The sequence below is a fragment of the Anneissia japonica genome, unplaced genomic scaffold (assembly GCF_011630105.1).
Source record: "Anneissia japonica isolate Jap-2015-1 unplaced genomic scaffold, ASM1163010v1 scaffold6788_len1366326_cov149, whole genome shotgun sequence".
Taxonomy (NCBI): Eukaryota; Metazoa; Echinodermata; class Crinoidea; order Comatulida; family Comatulidae; genus Anneissia; species Anneissia japonica.
This window is the reverse complement of record NW_022692324.1, coordinates 1095160-1117311: the sequence shown is the minus strand read 5'-3', so window position 1 is coordinate 1117311 and position 22152 is coordinate 1095160. Positions and strand designations below refer to the sequence as shown.

The 22152-nt window shown below is 36.1% G+C and overlaps 3 protein-coding genes across 5 annotated transcripts in view; 1 reads left to right on the top strand and 2 right to left on the bottom strand.

Annotated features, from left to right (window-relative positions):
* LOC117100234 (apoptosis-inducing factor 1, mitochondrial-like) overlaps positions 1–7690 on the bottom strand; it is a 43344-nt gene extending 35654 nt beyond the window's left edge. The window contains exons 1-8 of the mRNA XM_033239835.1: positions 7531–7690; positions 5569–5687; positions 4540–4726; positions 4294–4400; positions 3866–3996; positions 3028–3203; positions 1816–1892; positions 269–377 (exon numbers count right to left, since the gene is read on the bottom strand). Coding sequence (XP_033095726.1) covers positions 269–377; positions 1816–1892; positions 3028–3203; positions 3866–3996; positions 4294–4400; positions 4540–4726; positions 5569–5687; positions 7531–7618 — 994 coding nt within the window. The 5' untranslated portion in view covers positions 7619–7690. The remainder of the gene's footprint in view (positions 1–268; positions 378–1815; positions 1893–3027; positions 3204–3865; positions 3997–4293; positions 4401–4539; positions 4727–5568; positions 5688–7530) is intronic.
* A 28-nt stretch (positions 7691–7718) lies between these two features.
* LOC117100235 (ATP-dependent (S)-NAD(P)H-hydrate dehydratase-like) lies at positions 7719–14736 on the top strand. Its single transcript, XM_033239836.1, has 9 exons — positions 7719–7872; positions 9690–9904; positions 10307–10395; positions 11527–11638; positions 11926–11976; positions 12369–12473; positions 12782–12902; positions 13412–13532; positions 14149–14736. Exons 1-9 carry the CDS (start codon positions 7809–7811, stop codon positions 14312–14314), a joined length of 1044 nt encoding a protein of 347 aa, XP_033095727.1. The 5' UTR covers positions 7719–7808; the 3' UTR covers positions 14315–14736.
* A 2-nt stretch (positions 14737–14738) lies between these two features.
* The window catches only part of LOC117100233 (translation factor Guf1, mitochondrial-like), an 18219-nt gene continuing 10805 nt past the window's right edge, over positions 14739–22152 (bottom strand). For all 3 annotated transcript variants that reach the window (XM_033239833.1, XM_033239832.1, XM_033239834.1), the window contains exons 9-13: positions 18725–18929; positions 17779–17880; positions 17234–17367; positions 16509–16767; positions 14739–15920 (exon numbers count right to left, since the gene is read on the bottom strand). In XM_033239833.1, coding sequence (XP_033095724.1) covers positions 15795–15920; positions 16509–16767; positions 17234–17367; positions 17779–17880; positions 18725–18929 — 826 coding nt within the window. In that variant the 3' untranslated portion in view covers positions 14739–15794. The remainder of the gene's footprint in view (positions 15921–16508; positions 16768–17233; positions 17368–17778; positions 17881–18724; positions 18930–22152) is intronic.

Here is a 22152-nt window from a genome sequence, read left to right as displayed (position 1 = left end):
ACTTTTTCTCCCCAAGGGGGGGGGGGGGGGGAGAAATAACCAGCTCTCCCCGACAGGGGCTGTAGTCGTCAGGTATGTCTTGTTTTTTAGTTTTTTTTTTTATCATCTTTTAGACGTACCACATTTTTAAATGTTTTTACTGATTTTAGTACTGTTACCTGTTTCATCCAATCACAATACAACTGATTGCAATAAAGAATTTGAATTTGAATTACATCATAGGTAAATGTAGAGCTTAATTTTAAACTTTGTTAATACTTGTTATTACCTCGTTTTCCAAGAGCACATGCCAGCTCACTTCCAAGAAAGCCACCACCAATTATTGCTATAGATTTAACATTTCTTGAAATTTCTTCTAGTGATTTAAAATCATCAGCCTTTGGTGAGTAAAACAGAAGAAAAAAATGTTACTAAATAGTCCTATGTATTAGTAGAAAAATGAAAGAAAATCAACAAACTTAACAAAAAAAAAAATTGGATTGGTGGACGGATCTATTTGGTGTAAACACCAAGGATAACCCACGAAAGTTTGAAGAAGACTTATTGCCAGTGGGGGCAGCATACCTGGACAATCCCCTACCTTTTTTCATAGAGTGCACTTTAATGTGCACATGGCCATAACAGGACCAACGGCTTAAACGTCTCGTCTGACAGACGGTGCGTTATCGTGCATTTCAGCCCTCCAGCTGAAATACTGTACAAGGAGAGCAGAGATGGGAATTGAATGTGGACCAAGAGATCTCAGTTCTACGCACACACTGTGGCTTCCAAAAGATTAGCTGATTCAACTAAGTCACTCTCTCTATAATTGATATGTATATATGTGTAGTATTCATTGCTATCTCAAAGAAAAAACAATATTGAGATTGGAGAATACAATACAATACAATATGTCTATATTCATCCCACATGGGGCAATTCAATAAAGGATCTAGATTACAAGCTAAAAAGATTTAAAAAAATAATAAAATACAATAAAATTCATTAAAAAAATTCAAAAGAATCTGGATTACAAAGCTTAAAATGCATTACAACTTAAGATACAATACAATCACTCACAACATCGAATACAAACATTAGAAAATACAATAGAAAAATAAGTAATATAAAAAGCCCAAAAGACAAATTAAAAAAGTGCCAATACAAAACAATAACAATAACAAAAAAACTTTTAATAGTCAATATAAAAATGTACAAACCTATCATGTAAGATATGAAAAGTAATCATCTACTCAATATTGAAATAATAATATGATATTAAAAAAATACAATGAAAAAGATTAAACAGTAAAGTCATCATTTATAGGTGTAATTTTGCCCTACCTGACGTGGAAATGTACTGAATACTCAGTACGTTTCAAAACAATTGCAAGTTGTTCTCGGGTGGGACTCGAACCCACGATCTCCAGATCACTGGCCTGGCATCATACCTCTTGACCACCTAGCTTGCGCCTAATGGCCAGGGTTGAATTCGAGTCCAAGTAAGCAGCGGTTACTGTAGTGTTGATAGTAATTGTTATTGTCGTGATGGAATAAACAATAACTGGATTTGCGTCAGGAAAAACATGTATAGGTGTAATTTTGCACTACTTGACGTGGAAATGTACTGAATACTCAGTACGTTTAAAAACATTTGCGAAAAAAAATCGCAAGTTGTTCTCGAACCCACATCTCCAGATTACTAGCCTGGCATAAGACCTCTAGATAACCGAGCTTGCGCCTGATGGCCAGGATTGAATTTGAGTCCAAGTAAGCAGCGGGTACTATTCCATCACAACAATAACAATTGCTATCAAAGTCATTATTGGCACTTACATTTCTAAAAAGCGTTGTTCTCTTCTCAACCTCTGACCCAGCACGAGTAACTGCTGGTAGGTTCCTTGGCTTGCCACCTTTAGTTAAAATTAAAAAAACATCAACAATTTACAATTCTTCAGAAAATACTAAAAATTTCAAACATTCTAAAGTAAAATATCTTATTAATGTAAATGCTATTGATTAACATACAAGTGTAAACGGGTAAAGGTATATTATTACTATTATTATTATCATTACTATTATTATTATTAATATTATTAATATTATCAATATATTTTTATTATTATTATTATTATTATTATTATTATTATTATTATTATTATTATTATTTTAATCTCTGTCCAGAATATCTAATTTTATTGGACAAAACATATATGTCTAAATATGGTCATGATGTCATCACATTATGACCATATATAGACACATCATGACTATATATGGGCATACACCAGTTTTTGTTGTCAAAAGAAAATTTGAGAATCTGGACAAAGCTTTATTGTCCATACCATCTACTGTAGGAAATAGGTTTAGTGCAGAGGTTTCTATTCTCATTTATTGAGCTGGCAGCCGTGGTTCACATTATGTTATAGCCAAAGGTTTTTTTTTTGTGAAATTTTTTTTTATGGAGAAATAAATGAGAAATAAACGACTAGCTCTATCCACGCTTCAAAATGTCTGTGACAAATTTGTGTGATGTATTCCCATATATGGGGATTATGATGTCATATTACACCCAAATATGGGCATATCACATTAACATAACATTTGATGTGGATAAATCTTAAGCCTTTATTGAGCTTGACTGACAGTGTCATCCAGTATCAATAATGTAGTTAAATAAAAAATAAATAAATAAATAGAAGTCTCCTTGTTTGGGGTAGTTACCATTTAAAAAATAAAAATTGCTAAGCACCACTCTTGAAAAAAAAAAAAATACTAACGTTGTTAAATGTCAGAGAGACGCCCCTTTCGAATTATCTTACTCGCTGAAGCCTCCACAAAATATCACGAGGGCTGCAGCGCTTATTGGATTATTTATGGTGATTATAACCAGCGTTTCTGATGGTGGCTTTACATGACACTGAACTAATCTATTTTAAATGTTCTTTATCTGGGCTTTGAGAAAATGAGTGGTTGTAGAAATGGCAACACAAGTAGACCCGAAAAAAAAAAAAAAATTTTAAGATGTTAGTTATAATAAAAACTCACCAGTAGCAAGCAGGCATTTATCAAACTTAATTTCCTTTCCGTTATTTAAAGTCACTTTCTTTTTATGGATGTCAAGTGCTGTAACCTTATGTCCTTTTAGTATAGCCACGCCCCCATTCTCTTTGGTGGATAATTCACTTGGGTCACAATAAAACGAATCTGGCTCAAAGAAAATGCTGGTAACAAAAAAAAAAAAAAATTATAATTAATAAAGCAAAAGCTATATGAAAATATGGCTACTGATTGACCAAACCCTGGCCTTGAGCAGTATTAGATAAAATACAATTCAAGTGTTCAGGTTGGGACTGTTTTAATTTTGAAACTAATCATTTTTTTTATCCTTTTTTTTTTCAAAAATTATGTTTTTGATTGATCAATTCTTCAAATTATATAACAGGAGAATTTAGTAAAGCAGAGGCGGTTGGGCTTCCTAATTTTGAGATTTTAGGGATCAGAACCCTACTTGCGCATTTTACGAAAATGTTGTCTTTCTTATCAGGCCACAAAAGCTTAAAGTTTTCTACCTAGCCTAGTTCATCCAAAGAAAATTTCATAACCCACTTTATTAGTCCCATTTCACATCCTTAAAATCCACTCCTATTAATTTTATCACCCACCCACCCTTAAAATGCAAACCATCATAGCAAAGGCGTCCAAGGGGGTAGGCCTGGTATGATGTGGGACTGAATGTTATTGGCTGTGTGTTTTATATATTGCAGCATGTGTACTGGCCCTCCGGGCACTTTATGTAGGTTTGCCATTTATAAACCCAGTTACTGCGTCTCATACAGCCTTTTGCTGCTTGAAGCATAATGATTATTAAAAATGTCAGCCTTACCTCCTCTCTTTACCATTCCACTGTTTAAACTCAAAATGTTCTATTCCTTCCTTATCATCGCTAAACCACAATTCTTTGGACAACGGAGGGCGCATGTATGGATTGAATTCCTCCTCTGTTATAACTAACACCTGACAAAAGAATCATTTAACATATTACATTTTTGAAAAAAAATATAAATATTCAGTGTAACTATTACTCAATAGTTAATAATTGTTGCCATATTATAATATATTTATATTACTACATTTCTTTTGAAAATAAAAAGGATATTATCAAAATATTGTAGGAAAAAAAAAAGGTTACTATTTATTTTGTTTGAGAAATTGCTGTTAACTTGGTCAGGATTTAATTCTGGACCAGAAGAGCAACCGTTTAAATATATTCTACTAAATTCTTCAAATTGCAAACACTTCCTTATGATTTACCTTAGCCTTAGGATCACTTCCTCTTATAGCTCTGAAGGCAGCAAATGAAGCTGTCCCTGCCCCGATCAGGAGGTATGGAGCATGGTCTGGAATCTCAGGCAGTGTAACTGTTATGGTAAGAAAATATATAAAATATATGTCAACCATCAAAATATTATTGTGTAAGACTCTTTCAGAGGGATGAAGTGATCACTCACACAAAAGAGAAGGTTATAAAAATTATTGGCCACTTTTGGCTGCCCGTACCTGCTTGTGATGTTTCTGCGGTCGGTGCCGATGATGTGGATTTCTCACCTGGTGAGGATGCAGCAGGTGTTCCCCCTCCTTCTGTTGCAGCTGAGGAATCACTAGAGACTTCCGAAGATGACTGAGACACTGCAAACTTTGGAGTGTGCCTAGGTTGGTAGCTCAAATCTACGTATTTATGCCACACCTGATGTTCAGAAATAAAACAATTTAGTGGACCTCACAACGCTGAACAGTAGATAGAACTATCATGATATTCTTTGTAAGTTTGTTGTGAAATAATATAATAAAATTAGTAATGAGATTGTCAATGGATTGGTGAATACAGAATTGTTTTTTGTAATGGCGTGGATGCCAAGTGAGGACTTATGTTTTGAAATTGGTTGAACTTAAGGTCAAGGAGGAAGGGTTTAAGGTCATGGTGTTCCTTATGGGAGAATCAAGCAAAGGGGCTATCATGTTCCCCTATAAAGTTCATAGCTTTACTAATTTCAATCTCTTATTTTCTTTCGTTTTTTTTTTGGCTGGTGCCACGGAGGGTAGGCCCTCACCCCCTGGATCCAAAACTGATTGCCAGATCACTTGAACTGTAGGCCTACATACTGTTGTTTGCCTAGACATAAATTACCGTACTATATTGACAATGAATGAAAACATAGTATTATCATAAAATTTAGCATTTACAGTCCTATATAATAATTTATCTATCATCTAAGTTTGAGCCATTTGGCTTAAAGAACAATCAAGAATACTGAAGCTCTGTTTTATAAGGTTTTGAAAGTGGAGGATTGAACCAAACACCCTACAACATTTGGATGCTTCTTAACAATTGCACCATGTTAAATATACCATCAGCAAGAATATTTAAATATATGAGATCTGAGATATAAATTACACTTTACTAGTTAAATTTAAAGAATATTACAGTTATACTATTTTTTGCCTTGAAAACAAATATTAAAAAAAAAAAACATAAAAACAAAAAGGCAGCTTAAAATACATATTTTTCTAAATCTTACAATTACTTACTATGCCACCAAAAACTGCAAATGATGCTAAACCAGTTATGAGAAGCATATTGCTGTTGCCTGCACCTTCAACAGTCGATATTCCCATCTTCCTCACAGGTTGCAGGAGTTTCTGCCGACCTAGCATACAAAGCACAGAGAAAAATAAACTGAATGTCAGGCCCCAACCAATAAGGCACTTCATACAGTGATGTACAGTATCTAGGAGTCTTAAAATGGGGGTGGGGGGCCAATGGGGATGTGAAGGTGAAGTGAGGGAGCTCAATGATTAGGTGAAGGGGTACAAGCTGGTGATTTGAGGTGATTTTTACCTAATTTAAAGTGTGATTTTTTGGTTCAAGTATTTTCAATGGGGGGGGGGGGCACTTCGAAATAAGGCCAATAAAAAATATAAATTTTATATTGAAGAAAAGAGGTCTTGTGAGGAGTCTGAGGCAAAGTCTCCTTGAGCTAAAGCATTTAAAATGTACATAAATGAACAATTCCACAGACCTGTGTCGATGGACATGAGAATAAAACATTTAAAATAAAGATTTTTATTCTTATACTTAATATCCTAGTATTTATGTGATTAAGAATTATGCTAAGAAGATGAAATATACAAGATACAGGAAGCTTTATTGCAATTTTATCATATAAAATTGAAGTTGAACAATAGACCAAGAAAACACAGTACAATAACATCACAAAAAAGGACACGAAATGCAAAATAAATAAAAAAAATCATAAAATAAAACAAAGTAAAAAAAATTTCAAAAGGGCCCCTTCCCCCACAACCAGCATATTGTTGGAGAGCACTTTTCTATAGAATTTGATTTTTTTTACTGAGTTAGCACTAATTGTACCTTGTATTTTTATGACAATAAAAGATCTGTATCCGTATCTGTATCTTCATTAATCAGATCTGGAGTGGGTGGGGGAAGCAAAAAAAACATTAATCTACCAGCCTAGGTACCACCGCACGCTCTGATTGGCTACATTACAAAATGACCACCCAAGCTAATAATGTTCATAGGCCGATATTTTTAATGAATTTAAAATCATCAAAAATCACTATAATTCTAACATATTTAGAAACAAGAGCATAAATACAAGTAACAAATAGTATATAATGTACCAATATTACATGCTATATCTACTATTTATAATATATTTGGTGTAAAAATACTAGGTATTTTTCATTCGATCCGTGGTCAGCGTTCGCACAGCTAAAAGCCTATTCTTTAACACTACACAGAATAACACCACGAAGTGACTACAAAATGTAGTTGGAAACCCGTGGCCAAATTGCACTTTCCCATGCACCAATTTTTCTAAATCTTGCGTCAAATGATGCAATATAACATACTAATTATGGACCTTATTATCAAAATAATGGACCCATTTTCGTTTAATGAAAAATAAGCGTGTTTTACGATCGTCAATTTTCGAATGTTGCAAACCTCTATATAACGTCGGACAAAAAAAAATGGAAAAATAACCCAGCTGTAGAATAACTACAACAGTAACCAATCAAAACCGTAATTTTACGAATTAATTACTAACAGCTATGCTGGGCCGCCGCTGTCTCGAGTCACAAATTTACACCAACAGCAAAAGTGGGCGTGGCAACGTAACTTGCAGGTACCTACGAGGCTAGGCTAGGGCCTAGCTAGGCCTACGCTAGGCCTAGACCTCTACAGTTGTGAAAAACAATAAAAAAAACTTTACTCTTTAGAACATTATTGTCATTTATTACTAGGCCTACTACTGTACTATGCAAAGCCACGGCAGGCTAGAAATACCTCCATCAATTGGCGTAGCCTAGTCTACGGCTTAGAGGCATATATAGGCCTACCTAGGCCTAGCCTACTTACTAAACTACACCTTGGGCCGGCTACTACTACTAGGCCTAGGGCCTAACTCTACGTACGGGCCTACAGGCCTAGGCCTAGGCTAAAACATAAAATTACACTATAAATACCTTGAAAAAGCTTTGACTGTGGGGCCTTTGTATACAGACATCGTGAAATTGATTCAGAATTGTGTAACAGTAACCTACAACGGTACATATTTAGACTTTTCAGCTGACTTTTTAGCCACTACCGGCAACCGGAAACAGCACGCTTTAAGAGAGGTCAATATAAAATAAAAAGCTCACAAAAGGTCAAAGTTTAAAAGTTGTATTTGTTGTCTCTCTCACATGCATCATCCAGGGGCGCAATCAAATGTCAGACGAAACTCTGTGCTTGCAGAGCTGGAATGACTTTAGTGCGTAGTAGTGTTAAGGCACTTGTTAATAATACACACGCAATAATGAATAGAGGTACACGATTGTGTTGATAATGGTGATTTTTCTATTTTCATATTTGTTAAAAGAGGCTAGCCTAGGCCTAGAAGTAGAGAGGCTTAGGCTAGGCTAGGGCCGCTTGACTAGGGTACATGTCTAGCTCCTCCTATCTGGAGTAGGCCCAAGGACTAGGCCTAGGCTAGCCTAGGGTTGGCTCTGACTTGACTAGGCCTAGGCCTAGGTTTAGGTAAGATAGGAGTTGGTGAGTTGAGTGAAATTTGGCTTGAAAAAATGTCATAGTGATGATAGATAGTAGTGGCTGGCTGCCAGACAATCAATAAGGCTTGCGCAGGAAATACAATTATACCCTCCACTTAAAAATTAGGCTTATAAAACCGACTACTCAGAAATCCAATTTCTGTGCAGATTTTGCCAAAAATTAGGCTCCCAACAAACATGGGATGCACTTTCATGACTGACAGAGAACAAGGAGCTGTTCTAAGACTAAGTATGTCAGGAGCGATTTCGGCAATTTAAGCAATGCGAACGTGGAAGTACTTCAAGTGCAAGCCAGCAGGAAGAACCACAGCCACTAGCTGAAGACCCAAGACCTTCAACACCATCACCACAACCTGCATTTGGTATTTTGACATCAGTTCCCACCCCTATACCTAGCAAATTAATCACCATTGTCAGCTGGCATGCAGCCACTGAAACGACACAATGTAAATTTAACTTTCAATGGTACGTTATGTACCAACCATTGTTTTCACAGGTAACAGAGAATCAGGGCTTGATCCCGAGAGGGAGCTTGAGAAGCGTCTACCACATTCTGGAAGGCAGCAGGAGTTTCTAGTACTCTTGTGCATATGTACATTGTTCTCTACATTTTTTGGAATAAAGACAAGCCTCAAACATTGAGAATATGGCTTTTTAATTCAAGCTCTGCATTGCATGTGATTGGTTTTCTACACTGTCTTAAAATCGTATTTTGTTAATACGATTCAAAGTGGTGGTTTGAGGGAGCTTCTAGTAATAATTAATACCAAAGTTTATATATAGCACCGATTCCGAATCACAAATCAAAGACGTGGAGCGTTACAACCTCTGGCCAACTGGCGCCACCCACCCCCATCCCATCTGTCTTCTAGTTATGTATTTAGAATTCTTCTCTTATCCAGCAGCTGCAAAAAAATAATTGAAAATCATTTACTTACAACTAACAAAGTTATGATGATTGAATGATATGAATTAGTTAAAAAAAGGTCAGAAAATTTATACTGTACAACACCTGTAGCCAAATTTTCCCCATAATTAAATAGTCATTAAAAAAAAAATCATTCAAATTTAATTTTGTTTTCTATGTCATAAGATTTGGTAGATCCTTTGACATCGTTATTTTAGAGATCCAATCAAATTGAATTTTTCTTTCGCCCTGCCAACATTTACGCTCCTGTCGGGGAGCATCCCATCGTTGGGGACATTAGACCCCTGTCGAGCAAGCCATGGTGCCACCACTGATTAAATGTATGGCAAGTTGCAAGCAAATAAAGTGCTTAACTTTAGCATAACCAGAGAGTTGTTAATTATTAGCTCATAGATGTATACAGTATATAAAAACTGCAGGCAGGCTTTGCTGCATCCCAGTACAGACTATAGGTAGAATAGCAGTAGCATATTAGTACATTTTATAGACCTCTACTGGGTTTAATATCAATGTCATAGTTAGATTGGCAATAGTTCTGAATAATTTTGAAGAAGGCCTACAGTATATTATGAATATCAACAGATCATGATCACGACTGTCTTCAGATAATTTATATGATGTTTGTTTGTTTCATGTATTTTAATAGTGAACTTCTCCACTGAGAAACTTGGTGAAAAGGGTTTAGCAATTCTAGAGGAATGCAACAAGAACTCTGTCATCTTACAAGAAGCAGTCAAATCAATCATTCCTCCACTAACTTACGATAAACATAAAGGACAAGATGGCCGCTTAGCAACGATTGGAGGATGCCAAGAGTACACCGGAGCTCCATATTTCGCAGCCATTTCAGCTCTTAAAATTGTAAGGAACCAATGTTTACATTTCATATCCCAGAACAATGGCGTAGGGATGGGCAGTGCAGCCAGTGCAAAGCACTGGGGCCCAGGGCTGTTAGGGGCCCATTCATAGATATCAACTTTAGAAACTCTGCAGCAGACATTTCACACCTGAAGTATTTTAAAACCAAAAAAAGGGGAAGGTTGCAACATTCCTTTGTTTGCAAAATATCTTTATAGAGTTTCCAAAATTCTTCCTTTTGAAAAATCCAGGTTTGTAAAATGCTAGCCACCTATGTTCGGGAGAACCTCTTGTTGTCTGGCTTATTTATACAGTACATATCTTTTGAAAAGTTAACGTAAAATAAATAAGTACACCATATACAATCAATAACAACTACTCTCTTTCTTTGCATTGTTTTTTCAGGGGTGTGATCTATCGCATGTGTTCTGTACTAAGGATGCTGCCCCTGTTATCAAGTCCTACAGTCCAGAACTCATAGTACATCCAGTCTTGTAAGATAATATACCAAAAAATGTCCTACAAGCGCAGTGGTGGCTCCAGAAATGTTCCAACAAGGGGCTCGACATGCTTGACGGAGGGGTCCAAACTAAGGGGCTGACTAGGGTCCCAGAATAAAAATTTGTGGTCAGGTTCATGAGGAGAGTTTTTATCATATCATGGAGGAATTAGTTTAGACTAATTCCTACATGGTCATATGGTCCAATATTGAGCTTTTAGACCATAATAATAGGGATTGGCAATCAAAAATAACGTTATTTGGATAGCCAAATTATTATTTTTGTTCTGGACACCTTGTTGTGGCGTCAGACGACAAGGCTCCAAGCCTGTTGGATGGGGGTGGCAATTTTCCCCTCCCTCATTGGCACTTTCCCCTCCCCCATTGGCACCACCACTGTACAAGCTCTGCAAATTAACATGTATAAATATAATTACTATTCATAAAAAAATTTTGCATAGAACGTAGATATCAAAATAATACTCAATTTGTGTATCATTAATAATGTGTCTGATTCTTTTTAAAAAGCTATTGAGTGTGTTTTTATATTTTAAAGGTTTCAACAATATCGCAATAGGGGCCTACATTTTTTATTGAATAAATTCGAAGGGCCTGGGCAAGAGGTGTAATATGGCGCTTAGGTGCAAGCCTTGGGAGGGGGGTGTCCCCTTCCGAATTGGAATAAAAAAAAAAAAAAAAGCTGCAAGGCATCTTGACTTGAGAATGTTACCCTTGTGTTTGGTGATGCAAAAGTCAAAATGTTATATACCAGACAATAGGTAAGCGGTAATACAGTATTTCTTTGCTGTTTGCTACGATGGTTCTAATTTGATTAATTAAATCGCTAAAATTTGTGGGGCAATATTATAGGCCTTGTCGGCAAAACGGAATGCGAAATTATTAAGGTGAGAAATACATGGCCAATCTTAAAAATATTATTTAATCTCAAAAATAATTTTCGGCTTGTTCGCCGCTTAACACAGACTCTCAGGCCGGAGATGGCCTGCGGGCCACCACTTGAAAACCCCTACTATATTTGTTCATTACATTTGTCTACTATAATAATTTTTATTATGTACTGTAACACTATAGTAAGACTAACAGATGCATTTATTATTTTACTCAGAGATAAAGATGGAGGAGTTGAGGAGATTAATAACAACTGGTTACCTCGTATGCATTCACTAATCATTGGACCTGGACTGGGCAGGCACCCTAGGTTACTTGAAAATACAGCTGTAAGTCAGACAGTATTTACTATGAGATTAATTATTAAATATGCATTTTCCTGCTCGCTACTTTCATTCTGTACATCCTTATGATGAATTGCATAAACAGTGGCAGCAGCACCAGGACGTATGGCCTGCCCAGAACACCTCAGAGGGATTATTTTCACTTCACCAATTATTTCTTCTCCCGGATGGTGGATTCCCACTCATGCCCTGCCCTGCCCCTCTAACATTGCCAGTAATGAATGAGGTGAAAAAATGGTTTGTTATAATTATTTATTATAATAATCTTTCAGATCGTTATCAAAGAAGCAAAAGAGTTGAATATACCATTAGTAATAGATGCTGTAAGTAGTAATATTTGTATCATTATTATTATTATTATTATTGTTATAACATTATTTTATTATTATTATTATTGTAATCATTATAATGATCATGATTACTGTATGTAAATATTTAAAAACAGGAGACATAGTGAAGACAATTATACATAAAGCCTAACATATAGTGTTGTATTATATTTTTACATCAGTTTTCATTATTTAGTCTTAAATAAAAAATCTTTACTGTAAGTCTGTTGTGTTAAATAAATTGCCTGTGTTGTTACCTTGTTTTGTTTAAATTTTGTTGAAAGCAAAATTAAATTGTTGATGACTTGAGAGCATACCTGAGAATCTACAATAATAAATAAAATAAATAATTAATCTTTACATTTTATCTAATTTCTCTCTACTAGGATGGAGTTTATCTTCTATCGCAATCACCAGAGTTGATACATGGATACACAAAGGCAATACTTACTCCAAACATTATGGAATTCAAACTTTTGTACAAAAAAGTTGTAAGCAAATTCTTATTGTATATTTTCTTTATAATGAATGTTTATTCAATAAATAGAGATATTAACTTCTCAATTTTGGTTTTATATGTTTACTGTACATTGCCAAATCATAATATCACTCAACAGTTTAAAGGCTAATATTGATAACACAATCTTGTCAGTGAAAATTGTAGACTATTTTTGGCATGACAAAATTCAATTGAAGGGAGCCCTCAATGGTGTGGTGGTCAAGGATTTTTGTTGCCGGGCAGTTGGGAAATAGTGACTAAATCCTGGTGATTTGCTTCTTTTTTTTAATTTTATTGCAGATTGGTGAGGAGCCAGATCTTGGAGCAGTAGTTGATGGTACAATGAGGCTATGTCAAAAACTTGGCAATGTCACCATTGTCAACAAAGGGGCGTGTGACATTATTACCGATGGTAAAAAAGGTATATTTTGATTTTGTTTGTGTTCTCATCAAATACCATACTAATTTTGGTATAGAGAAACACCTCCACTGGTGATGAATAAAAGATAACAGATTAGCTTGTATTCTTAGTTGCGAAATGACAAATAATAACAAAAACATGTTGAATGTTCCGTTAGCAATCCAGGCTATGTGCTCAAAAAACTGATTTTCAAAAGAGAATTGTGCAACTTAGACATAAAAAGTATGCAGTGGCTATTATTACACCAGTCTCCAACCAATTCTTAATTCTTAGGACATAAAATCCAATCAGAAATAGCAATTGGTATAAGAATTGTGTAACAATAGCCACTGCCTAAATAATAAGATGTTGATTTTCAAAAAATTTTGGTTGGAGTGATATTTAATTTTATAGTTCTTTGAAGTGTTTAAAAGACAAATAGACTAAAAACAAAATCAAATGTTAAATGGATTCTGCTCTTCATACTGCAATTTAAAAAATTGAGAAATCTATAATCTTGTGTTTTGCAGTGTTGATCAACTCAATGGAAGGGAGCCCTCGGCGGTGTGGTGGTCAAGGAGATTTGTTATCAGGCAGCATGGGGACAATGACCTTTTGGGCACATAATTTCTACAAAAACAAAGATTTAGAGTATGTATACAAGCTTCATACAGACATTTGTAGTTTGTACCCTATATTGGTAGAATGTTTTTCTATATAATTGTCTCTGTGTTAAGCAAGCTACCTAACAGTACAGTATTTAAATATAAACTTTCATTTAAAAATTTGCACGATAAGTTTTTTTTTTAAATTATTATTCCGTAGTTAAATACTATAATATGAGAAGAAATATTCTTACCATTTTACAGACCACATGTGGGCCAAGTGACAATTTCAATGCAGCCCTAAAAAATATATTAAAAACACTGTCTGAGTGGCCCATCTACTATCTTTAGCTAGAAAACGCCCTGATTTTGTTATGGCCCAAGGCCAATCATTGTAAAGAGTAATATAAATACTGAGAATAAAGTGGCATAAAGGCAGGTTTTAACAAGTAGGCCTACACTGAAAAATTCTGTGTTTGTGCGGCCCTCTGACCCATTTTTATGCCTACCTCTGAATAATAGACTTTTATATTGCCTAACAGAACATTTAAGTATTTTTGTAGGAAATTGTCTGTAAATATATAGTTTTCTCCATGTGTTTGTATTTTTCTAGATTGAAATGTTCTTGTATAAAATACCAGATTTTCCGATTTTCTTTGCAGTGATAATGTATACCAGTTCGGCGGGCCAACCATGATCGCGGCTTACGGAGCATCACTGATAACTCGTACATGTGCCAAGTTAGCGTTCGCTAAAAGGCATCGAAGCATGACAACAACGGACATGATAGCAGAGATATTTGATGCCTCCAAAAATCTATTTGAATAAATTGGTATAAACAAATTTGATGAATACAGTATATATAGAAATGAATATATAATTTTTCAGATGATTATTTCTGGGTGCAGGGCTGCAGCATTCTACTGCGTATCTGTATACTCCATAGTGGAAACAAATGTATGGCAACTTACCCGAAACAGGTGGGTAGTTGGATTTTGCTTGGGTGCTTTCCCTCCAAGTATTAATTGATACCTGGTAGGATGTTGTGGAATTTTGTTTAATAGTCTGGTCCAAATAGGCATAATTCCCAGGGCAGGCGCGGATCCAGTAGGGGGCACTAGGCTGGAGGGGAACCACAGTCAATTGATACTGTACATGAAAATAGGCCATAACAAGCACACAGATGTGTAAATATCTTAACATGTACATACAGTATTTTGTACACTGAATAAAAACAATATGGTACTAAATATAAGCATTTCAGGAATTTATTCTTTTCTATTCCAACTCATAATTTAAAATATATCATGTATTTAATTTATTAAGACAAAAAGAAGTACAGTATGTTTAATAGTGCAGCATTGCAACGGCCTGGATTACATAAAATTGCTACACTGCCACCACAGCAATCTCCAACAGAATAGGGAAGGCTCTCCGGTTTGGTTAACCTTTTCAACTTGTCGACACCGAATCATAACCACTTTCTCCTTGATGATCATCACACTTTCCTTGGGACGACGATATCAAATTTTGATACAAAGTAATTGAATATCAATTAAACATTTACATTGTTTGTACGACAATCATAAAACTTATGCATAGGGCCTGATTGTTCTATGAATAAACATTAACCATAATGCTGCAATAACAAATGACATTAAAGTGAATGTGAACCGCTGTATAAACGTGCGCATTAACAACGCTAAAGTTAGGTCTGCGCCAAGTAGTCCGTGATCACCAACATCAGGCGTTTTTTCATATACTGTAGCTACCAAGAGTCGCGACAGCTGTTGGCGATAGGCTGTAGCGATTTCATGGAAACCAGGGCTTGCCTGCACATTGTATCGTAGATTGATACTTCCCATGTTTGGTAACTTCGTGGCCTGATAGACCATTTCTCCTAATGTGACCAAAGAGTATAGGAAAAACGAAAGCCTAGTACGCTTGCTGCGATACACCCTCCACAAAGCTTTGCCCGCTGTCATCTGTATAGTTCTATCACCCAGTACTGCACCCAGCACTGTTTGTTTTCCACATGATACAGCACTTTTCAGAGAGTGCGGAAGGCTAATACTTCTTTTACCTTCTCGCATTACTATTGAAGTGGGAACACTTCCTGTAAACTCGTACATAGTAGGCCCACTCCATTTGCCAACTAATGGAGTAATGTATTTACAAACGGGACTACGCTCTCTTGTTCTATCTATACTCTTTGATGCAATTCTCATAGGCACCCTCACACAATCTAGACCCTTAAGACTTGGTCAATAGTGCAATAGATTAAACACAACACCAATGACATCATATATCATTTTTTTAACACTGATATAAATGCTTCCTTTGGGACATCTACGTTGCCTAATTTTCTCATTCTTTTCTTGCCCTCAGCTTGTCTTTTCAATAATTTCATCTTTCTGGAAATATCACCTCCATACTGTGAAAAGAAATAAAAAAAAAATCTGAAAACGTCAAAATGTTTTAATTTTAAGCAAATAACTGATCAATAACATTCAATAAAAAAAAAATAGCAAAAAAAAAAAGTTTTATTTACTGATGTACAATAGAGACCACTATACTATAAAAATGATTGTTATATAATGTGTATATTTGTATACCGCCAGTATGTATCCACCAAGCAAGATGCTTATGGCACTTGATGTGTGTATTAGCTGCTCATTCAGTTTATGCCTAGGCAGATTCAAGGGGAAAATGTATAAAACAAGAAAATTGTGTTCAAATATTAAGTGCGAGAGTGCCACCCCCACCTATCTAAAATGTGCCATATTCATAAAATTTGTGTTGTTTGGGAGTTGAAATGATTTATCATAATAAAAACAATTTTCCCGTTTTGATGTACCACACTCCCCTCTTTCTTCTTTCATTTTTCTCTTTTTTGTGGGGGCCTCTAACCCACATTGGGCGGCACCCCCCCCCCCCCTCCCAGTGTCTTATCAATTAATAATAATAATAATAATACTTTTATAAAGTGCTTAATGCCAAAAATAGAATTGTCTATACTTACACATTTTGCAAGGACGTTTTTCCTGAACGCCTTCACCGTTTCTCTAGCTACAATCTTTCCGCCGACAGCGGCCTGTATAGCTACTTCATATAGTTGACGTGGAATCGTATCAAGTAATCTACTACATATATGTTTGCCGACTTCGCGGGCCTTGTCGCGGTGTACTACCGTGCTCAGCTCGTCAATGATTTTTCCATTAAGCATGAGATTCAGTTTTACAAGATCAGCCGGCTCATATCCATAATCCTCGTAGTCAAAACTGAAAGATATAAACAAGCTGAGATTATTTCTTAGGCAATCGGATGGCAGTGTTGAGATTATCATAAAAATTTGACAATGAGGCTATATTATCATCTATGTGCGTTATTACAAAAATTTTTTAATATATTTTATACTTATAAAAACATTAGCCAGCCACGGACGGATTTTTCACCAGATAGTCTATTTAAATTATGTATAAGAAAAAAAAAAAAAAGAATTGCACCAAATATTGAAATTTTTGGTCATGTTTATCTGCTCACCACGCATTTAAATCTAAAGAAAATTATCTGTTTTAGGGTCGCACTCACTCACCAAAGCATGAATGACACAATTCATCCAAAGGTTAATTAACCTGTAGAAAGTAACGGAAGCAGTTGCTGAACTGTTGCTAAGTTCAGCGACTAATTGGTTCAACAAAACAGATAATTTTCCTACTATACTCATACTGTTTCATCCCACAATACCTTCCATATCCTGACGATAGAGATTTCAATTTGTCAAAAAAGTCGATGACAACCTCGTTTAGTGGCATACGATATTTCATCAGCACCCTCTTTTGGTCAATATATGTCTGCTCTACATGTTCACCACGTTTCTCCTTTGTAAGAAAATAAAAAGTTTGTATTGCAGTTATCCCAGGCAGTGGGACAAAACATGCTTTTAGAGAGGTTGTTTAACAACCGAGAAGTTGAATTATGTGAAAGCACAGGCACAACGGTTGAAACTTCTGTTCTTAATTTTAAGGTCGGGGTTTGAGGCCCTCGATTCCTTGGGCAAGGTACTCCATGTTGTCTCTCTATCCCAGGAGTTTAAGTAGATACCCGGAAGGATCGTGTACCAATGCATGGATTTATTTCATGCGGCAAATAACAGAATTATTCTTTTTGGGAGCTGAGTGTGTGTTCCCGAGACCGGGATAATATTGTATTAAAAAGATTTCAGTTGTGTAGAGCAATATATAAATACTGACATTATTAACTGTGATTGTCAGATGACCAACAATACTTACAATGCAGAGGTTAATGACCTTTCCAATGTAGTCATCTGGCGTGATGATTGTTGCCATAATCATTGGTTCCAAGTACCTCTCTACTCTTGTAATATCTGGAAACTGAAATACAAGTTTAACCTTTCATTAGAAACACAACATTAGATATAATGTTTTGCGGTTATGCCCACTGCATAAACTTTGTTCAGATATCACCATTAGACCCGGGAGGGGAGAAGCTGTCTCCCCCCCCCCCCCACTCCAAAAAATGAAAAAAGTGTGATGAAGAAATATAAACCATGTTGAGTTTCTCCATAATCATTAAAATTAGACATTTAAATACCTATAGAAGCTATAGCGCCCTTCCCCTTGCCTCATACCCCTACCACTATGGCCCAAGTGGCAGCGTAGCCCTAGGGGTAAGGGCATCAAATGCGAGCAGCCCAAAAATAACTGCACATGTACACATCAACACTCCCTGAGCACTGTTAATAGGGCTTCATATCCATTAATACCTGCATGACAGAACCCCTGAATATTAGCTGATGTGAGTAGCTGTAGAAGAAGTTGGCGCATCGGTTGTGGCCTGGATCCTAACCTTGAGGTCAGGGGTTCAAAACTCTCGCTGTGCAATACGCTTGTGTCCTTGGGCAGGGCACTTTATCTACGTTTGTCTCTCTCTCTACCCAATGAGAATAAATGGGTAGGATATTGTGGCATTGAATGTACTAGTTTCCAGCAGTAAACAAGTAACGCACAGTTAGATATACCCCCCAGGGAGCAGAGAAGGTTGCACTTTGTACTGGTTTGTCACTGTGTTATCCAGTGACCAGGGGTGAAAAATGCACAGTGCCTTTCATCATTCCTTGGACCTGGAGCTATATAAATACTTGAGTATTATTATTTATTATTATTATTATTATTATTACCCTATGAAAAACTGATTATAAAAAATCAAATGCATTACCGAAGAAGGATTTGTAATCATGATTTCATCTGTATCACCAAATTCCAGTCTGTTTGGTTTTGTGTCCTTGAGGATAGCTTTGTAGGTAACACTGGGGGATGTGATGATAACGTTAGCATTGTGTTCCTGCTCCAGACGCTGGTTGAAGACATCCATGTGGAGTAGGCCCAAAAATCCTAGACGCCATCCTTGTCCTAACGCAGGACTGTAAAGGAATAAATATAAACATTGAGTACTTTGTAAAAGCGGTTTGTCGAGTAGTTGCAATTCTGCTTCTTATCCTTGAAATTGGAGGTTCAATCTTTCGCAAAACCTAATCTTTAGGCGTATTCGACTGGTCCTTTTCCGAGGAGTGATTTACTACTCGGGGTGTATTAATGTCCTTAGCTACTCCAGTAGAATTAATTTTTTTCTAACCAGGCCGGGATCAGTAATAGGGAGGTCTCCTACGCAAGCGCATACGGTTAGTGTGACAGATACATCATCATTTTGACGTCATACGCCGGCTGCTATCCGCTAAACGTGGGGACGACACGCATATCTCGCTCACTACACGCAAGTGAAAAAAAAGTGTAGGGTAATTTTGGGTTTCTAGTAGGATTATTTTTTCATATTTTACTTAAGTGTAAAAAATGAATGTACCTTTGAATACATACAGTACAATGCCATTTTTGTGACATTTGAAGATAGCAAATTACGATAGGATGCATTTCATTTTGGGGTATCAAAACTTTGGTGCTTTGACCTTCGTGGTGACGGGATTTTGTGTAGGCCTAGGCCTACTTGTAGCCAGGCATTTCGAGTCATAAACAATAGGGCCTATCACAAAATAACCAACACTTCTGGGCAACAAAAGAAGTATTTTTCGGCTACAATTTTCAATTTCAATTTCCAAAATCTTACATATACTAATAAGGCTTTGAGAAGCATGATGAGAGAAGAAAACAGAGTACAGTAGGCCTAAGCTAAGGCCCTAGGCCTAGGCTAAACTAGAATTGCGCTGTGATAGCAAAAAACAGAATGGCTAGGAACCGTTAGGGATAGCTAAACGTATGCGTACACGTATTCGTTCAATTTCAATTATCAAAAGCTTACATACTAATAAAACTTTGAGAAGCATGATAAGAGAAGAGAACAGAGTACAGTGTGCCTAAGCTAAGGCCTAGGCCTAGGCTACACTTGAATTGTGCTGTGATTGCAAAAAACAGAATGGCTACGAACCGTTACGGATAGCTAAACGTATGCGTACACGTATTTGTTCAATTTCAATTATCAAAAGCTTACATATACTAATAAAACTTTGAGAAACATGATAAGAGAAGAGAACAGAGTACAGTAGGCCTAAGCTAAGGCCCTAGGCCTAGGCTACACTTGAATTGCGCTGTGATTGCAAAAAAACAGAATGGTTACGAACCGTTACGGATAGCTAAACGTATGCGTACACGTATTCGTTCAATTTCAATCATCAAAAGCTTACATATACTAATAAAACTTTGAGAAACATGATAAGAGAAGAGAACAGAGTACAGTAAGCCTAAGCTAAGGCCCTAGGCCTAGGCTACACTTGAATTGCGCTGTGATTGCAAAAAACAGAATGGCTACAAACTGTTACAGAGAGCTAAACGTATGCGTACACATATTCGTTCGCGTGCAAAACCGCCCTAATGTTTAGGATCATCACACAATAACACTTTTTACGGTAATTAAAATATAACAACATATTATGTAGCAGTTTCACATTTACAGTGAAATTAAGGTGCATTTATTTGAGTATATATGTATCCATTTTACTAAAAAATAAATAAATGCCTCCCTCGGTTAAACAGCCCTTCAAAAACCTTTCCTAACAATAAATGCCCCAAAGCGTTTATTTGAATACATACGCTATTATGTTCATCGTAGCTGCAGTAGTATCCATATGAGGAAGAGTTTGTACATAAGCTTTCTAATATAAAGAAGTTTGATGAACATTCTTGATGAGTACTTACCTACTGTCTGAGCTAACAGAGACGCTGCTATCATTCAATGTTAAACGATCTATTGCACTTCTAAGAGACAGATACTCTGATTGGTCAATTGGATACATTCCTGCAAATACCTGCAAGAAACAAATTTTTTTTTATATATTATTATTATTATTATTATTTATTTTTTATTGAAAATAATTAACTTATGCAACACCAACTATGTTAATCTAATTATCCATGGATAATTAATAGATAAGCCCATCCTGTAAATACCAAATAAGCATCAACATTTTGGGCTAAAATAAAGTTTATAGCTAACCATAGATTTTAGGTTTGGATATTAAATTATTAGACATTTATATGCAATACAGTTAATTGAGAGCAGTGGGCAGTTTTAGTTCATAAAAATAATAATTATTATAATAATAATGCATTTATAATGAGCCATCCACATAATTCATAACCCTATAAGGCTAAATTCAGACTAGTTTGAGCGTATTTATAACCAGAGCCTTGCAGGCGTCAACATCCCTATGCATGATACATGACTTAACCAACCATATTTTCTGATAAAGTCATCAGAAAAGAGGATGGGCTTTCTAAAACTGCAGCATCGGTTAACAATCTAGGGAGCTGGTCCCAAACACGAGGCAACCTGATGGCTACCGAATGCTTGGGTCATTGATGCTTGGTGACGGAAACACAAGCGATCATTATGTCTGGTATTGATTTTGATACCATCATAAACTGTGCTGCAGCTTAGAAGGCCCATCAGAACTTTAAAGCAAAAAATAATAAGCAATTTGTCCCTTCTGACAGACAAAGAAGAAAAAGAAAGCAAATGTAACCTCTCCTCAAAGCTCATCTGTCCTCGATGTTGTTTAAGAGCAAGACGAGTTGCTCTTCTATGGACTCCCTCAAGCAGATCTGACAAAGTTTTAGTCTATGGAAACCAGGCGGGTTGAGCATACTCCAGGCCTGGCAATACTAGGCTTTTGTAGAGAGACAAAAATGCACTGGTCGAAGCATGTCCAGCCACGCTCCAAACAAAACCAAGCATACGCTTAGCTTTGGAAACAATGGCATGGACATGGTCCTCCCAGGTCAATTTTGAGTTGAAAGTAACACCAAGGTATTTAATGGTGGTCACCGGACTAATAAGAGAGCCAGACAAGAAATAGGAAGACAGTTGTTTATTACGCGAGCGTGTGATATGTAAAACATTTGTCTTCGGAACGTTGAAAGGCATGCGGTTTACTTCACTCCACAGAGTAAGTTGGTCAAGATCTGCTTGAAGGTTGAGAGGGTCTTGAGGAGAGGTTATAGGACTATAATAATAATAATAATAATTTTGGCTTATATAGCGCATTATGCTAAAGCCTCAATGCGCTTAACAGTAAAAATAAAATTCGGGGAAAAAAATTAAGAAAAATACAAGCTAAAAAGGTGAGTTTTTAAAGC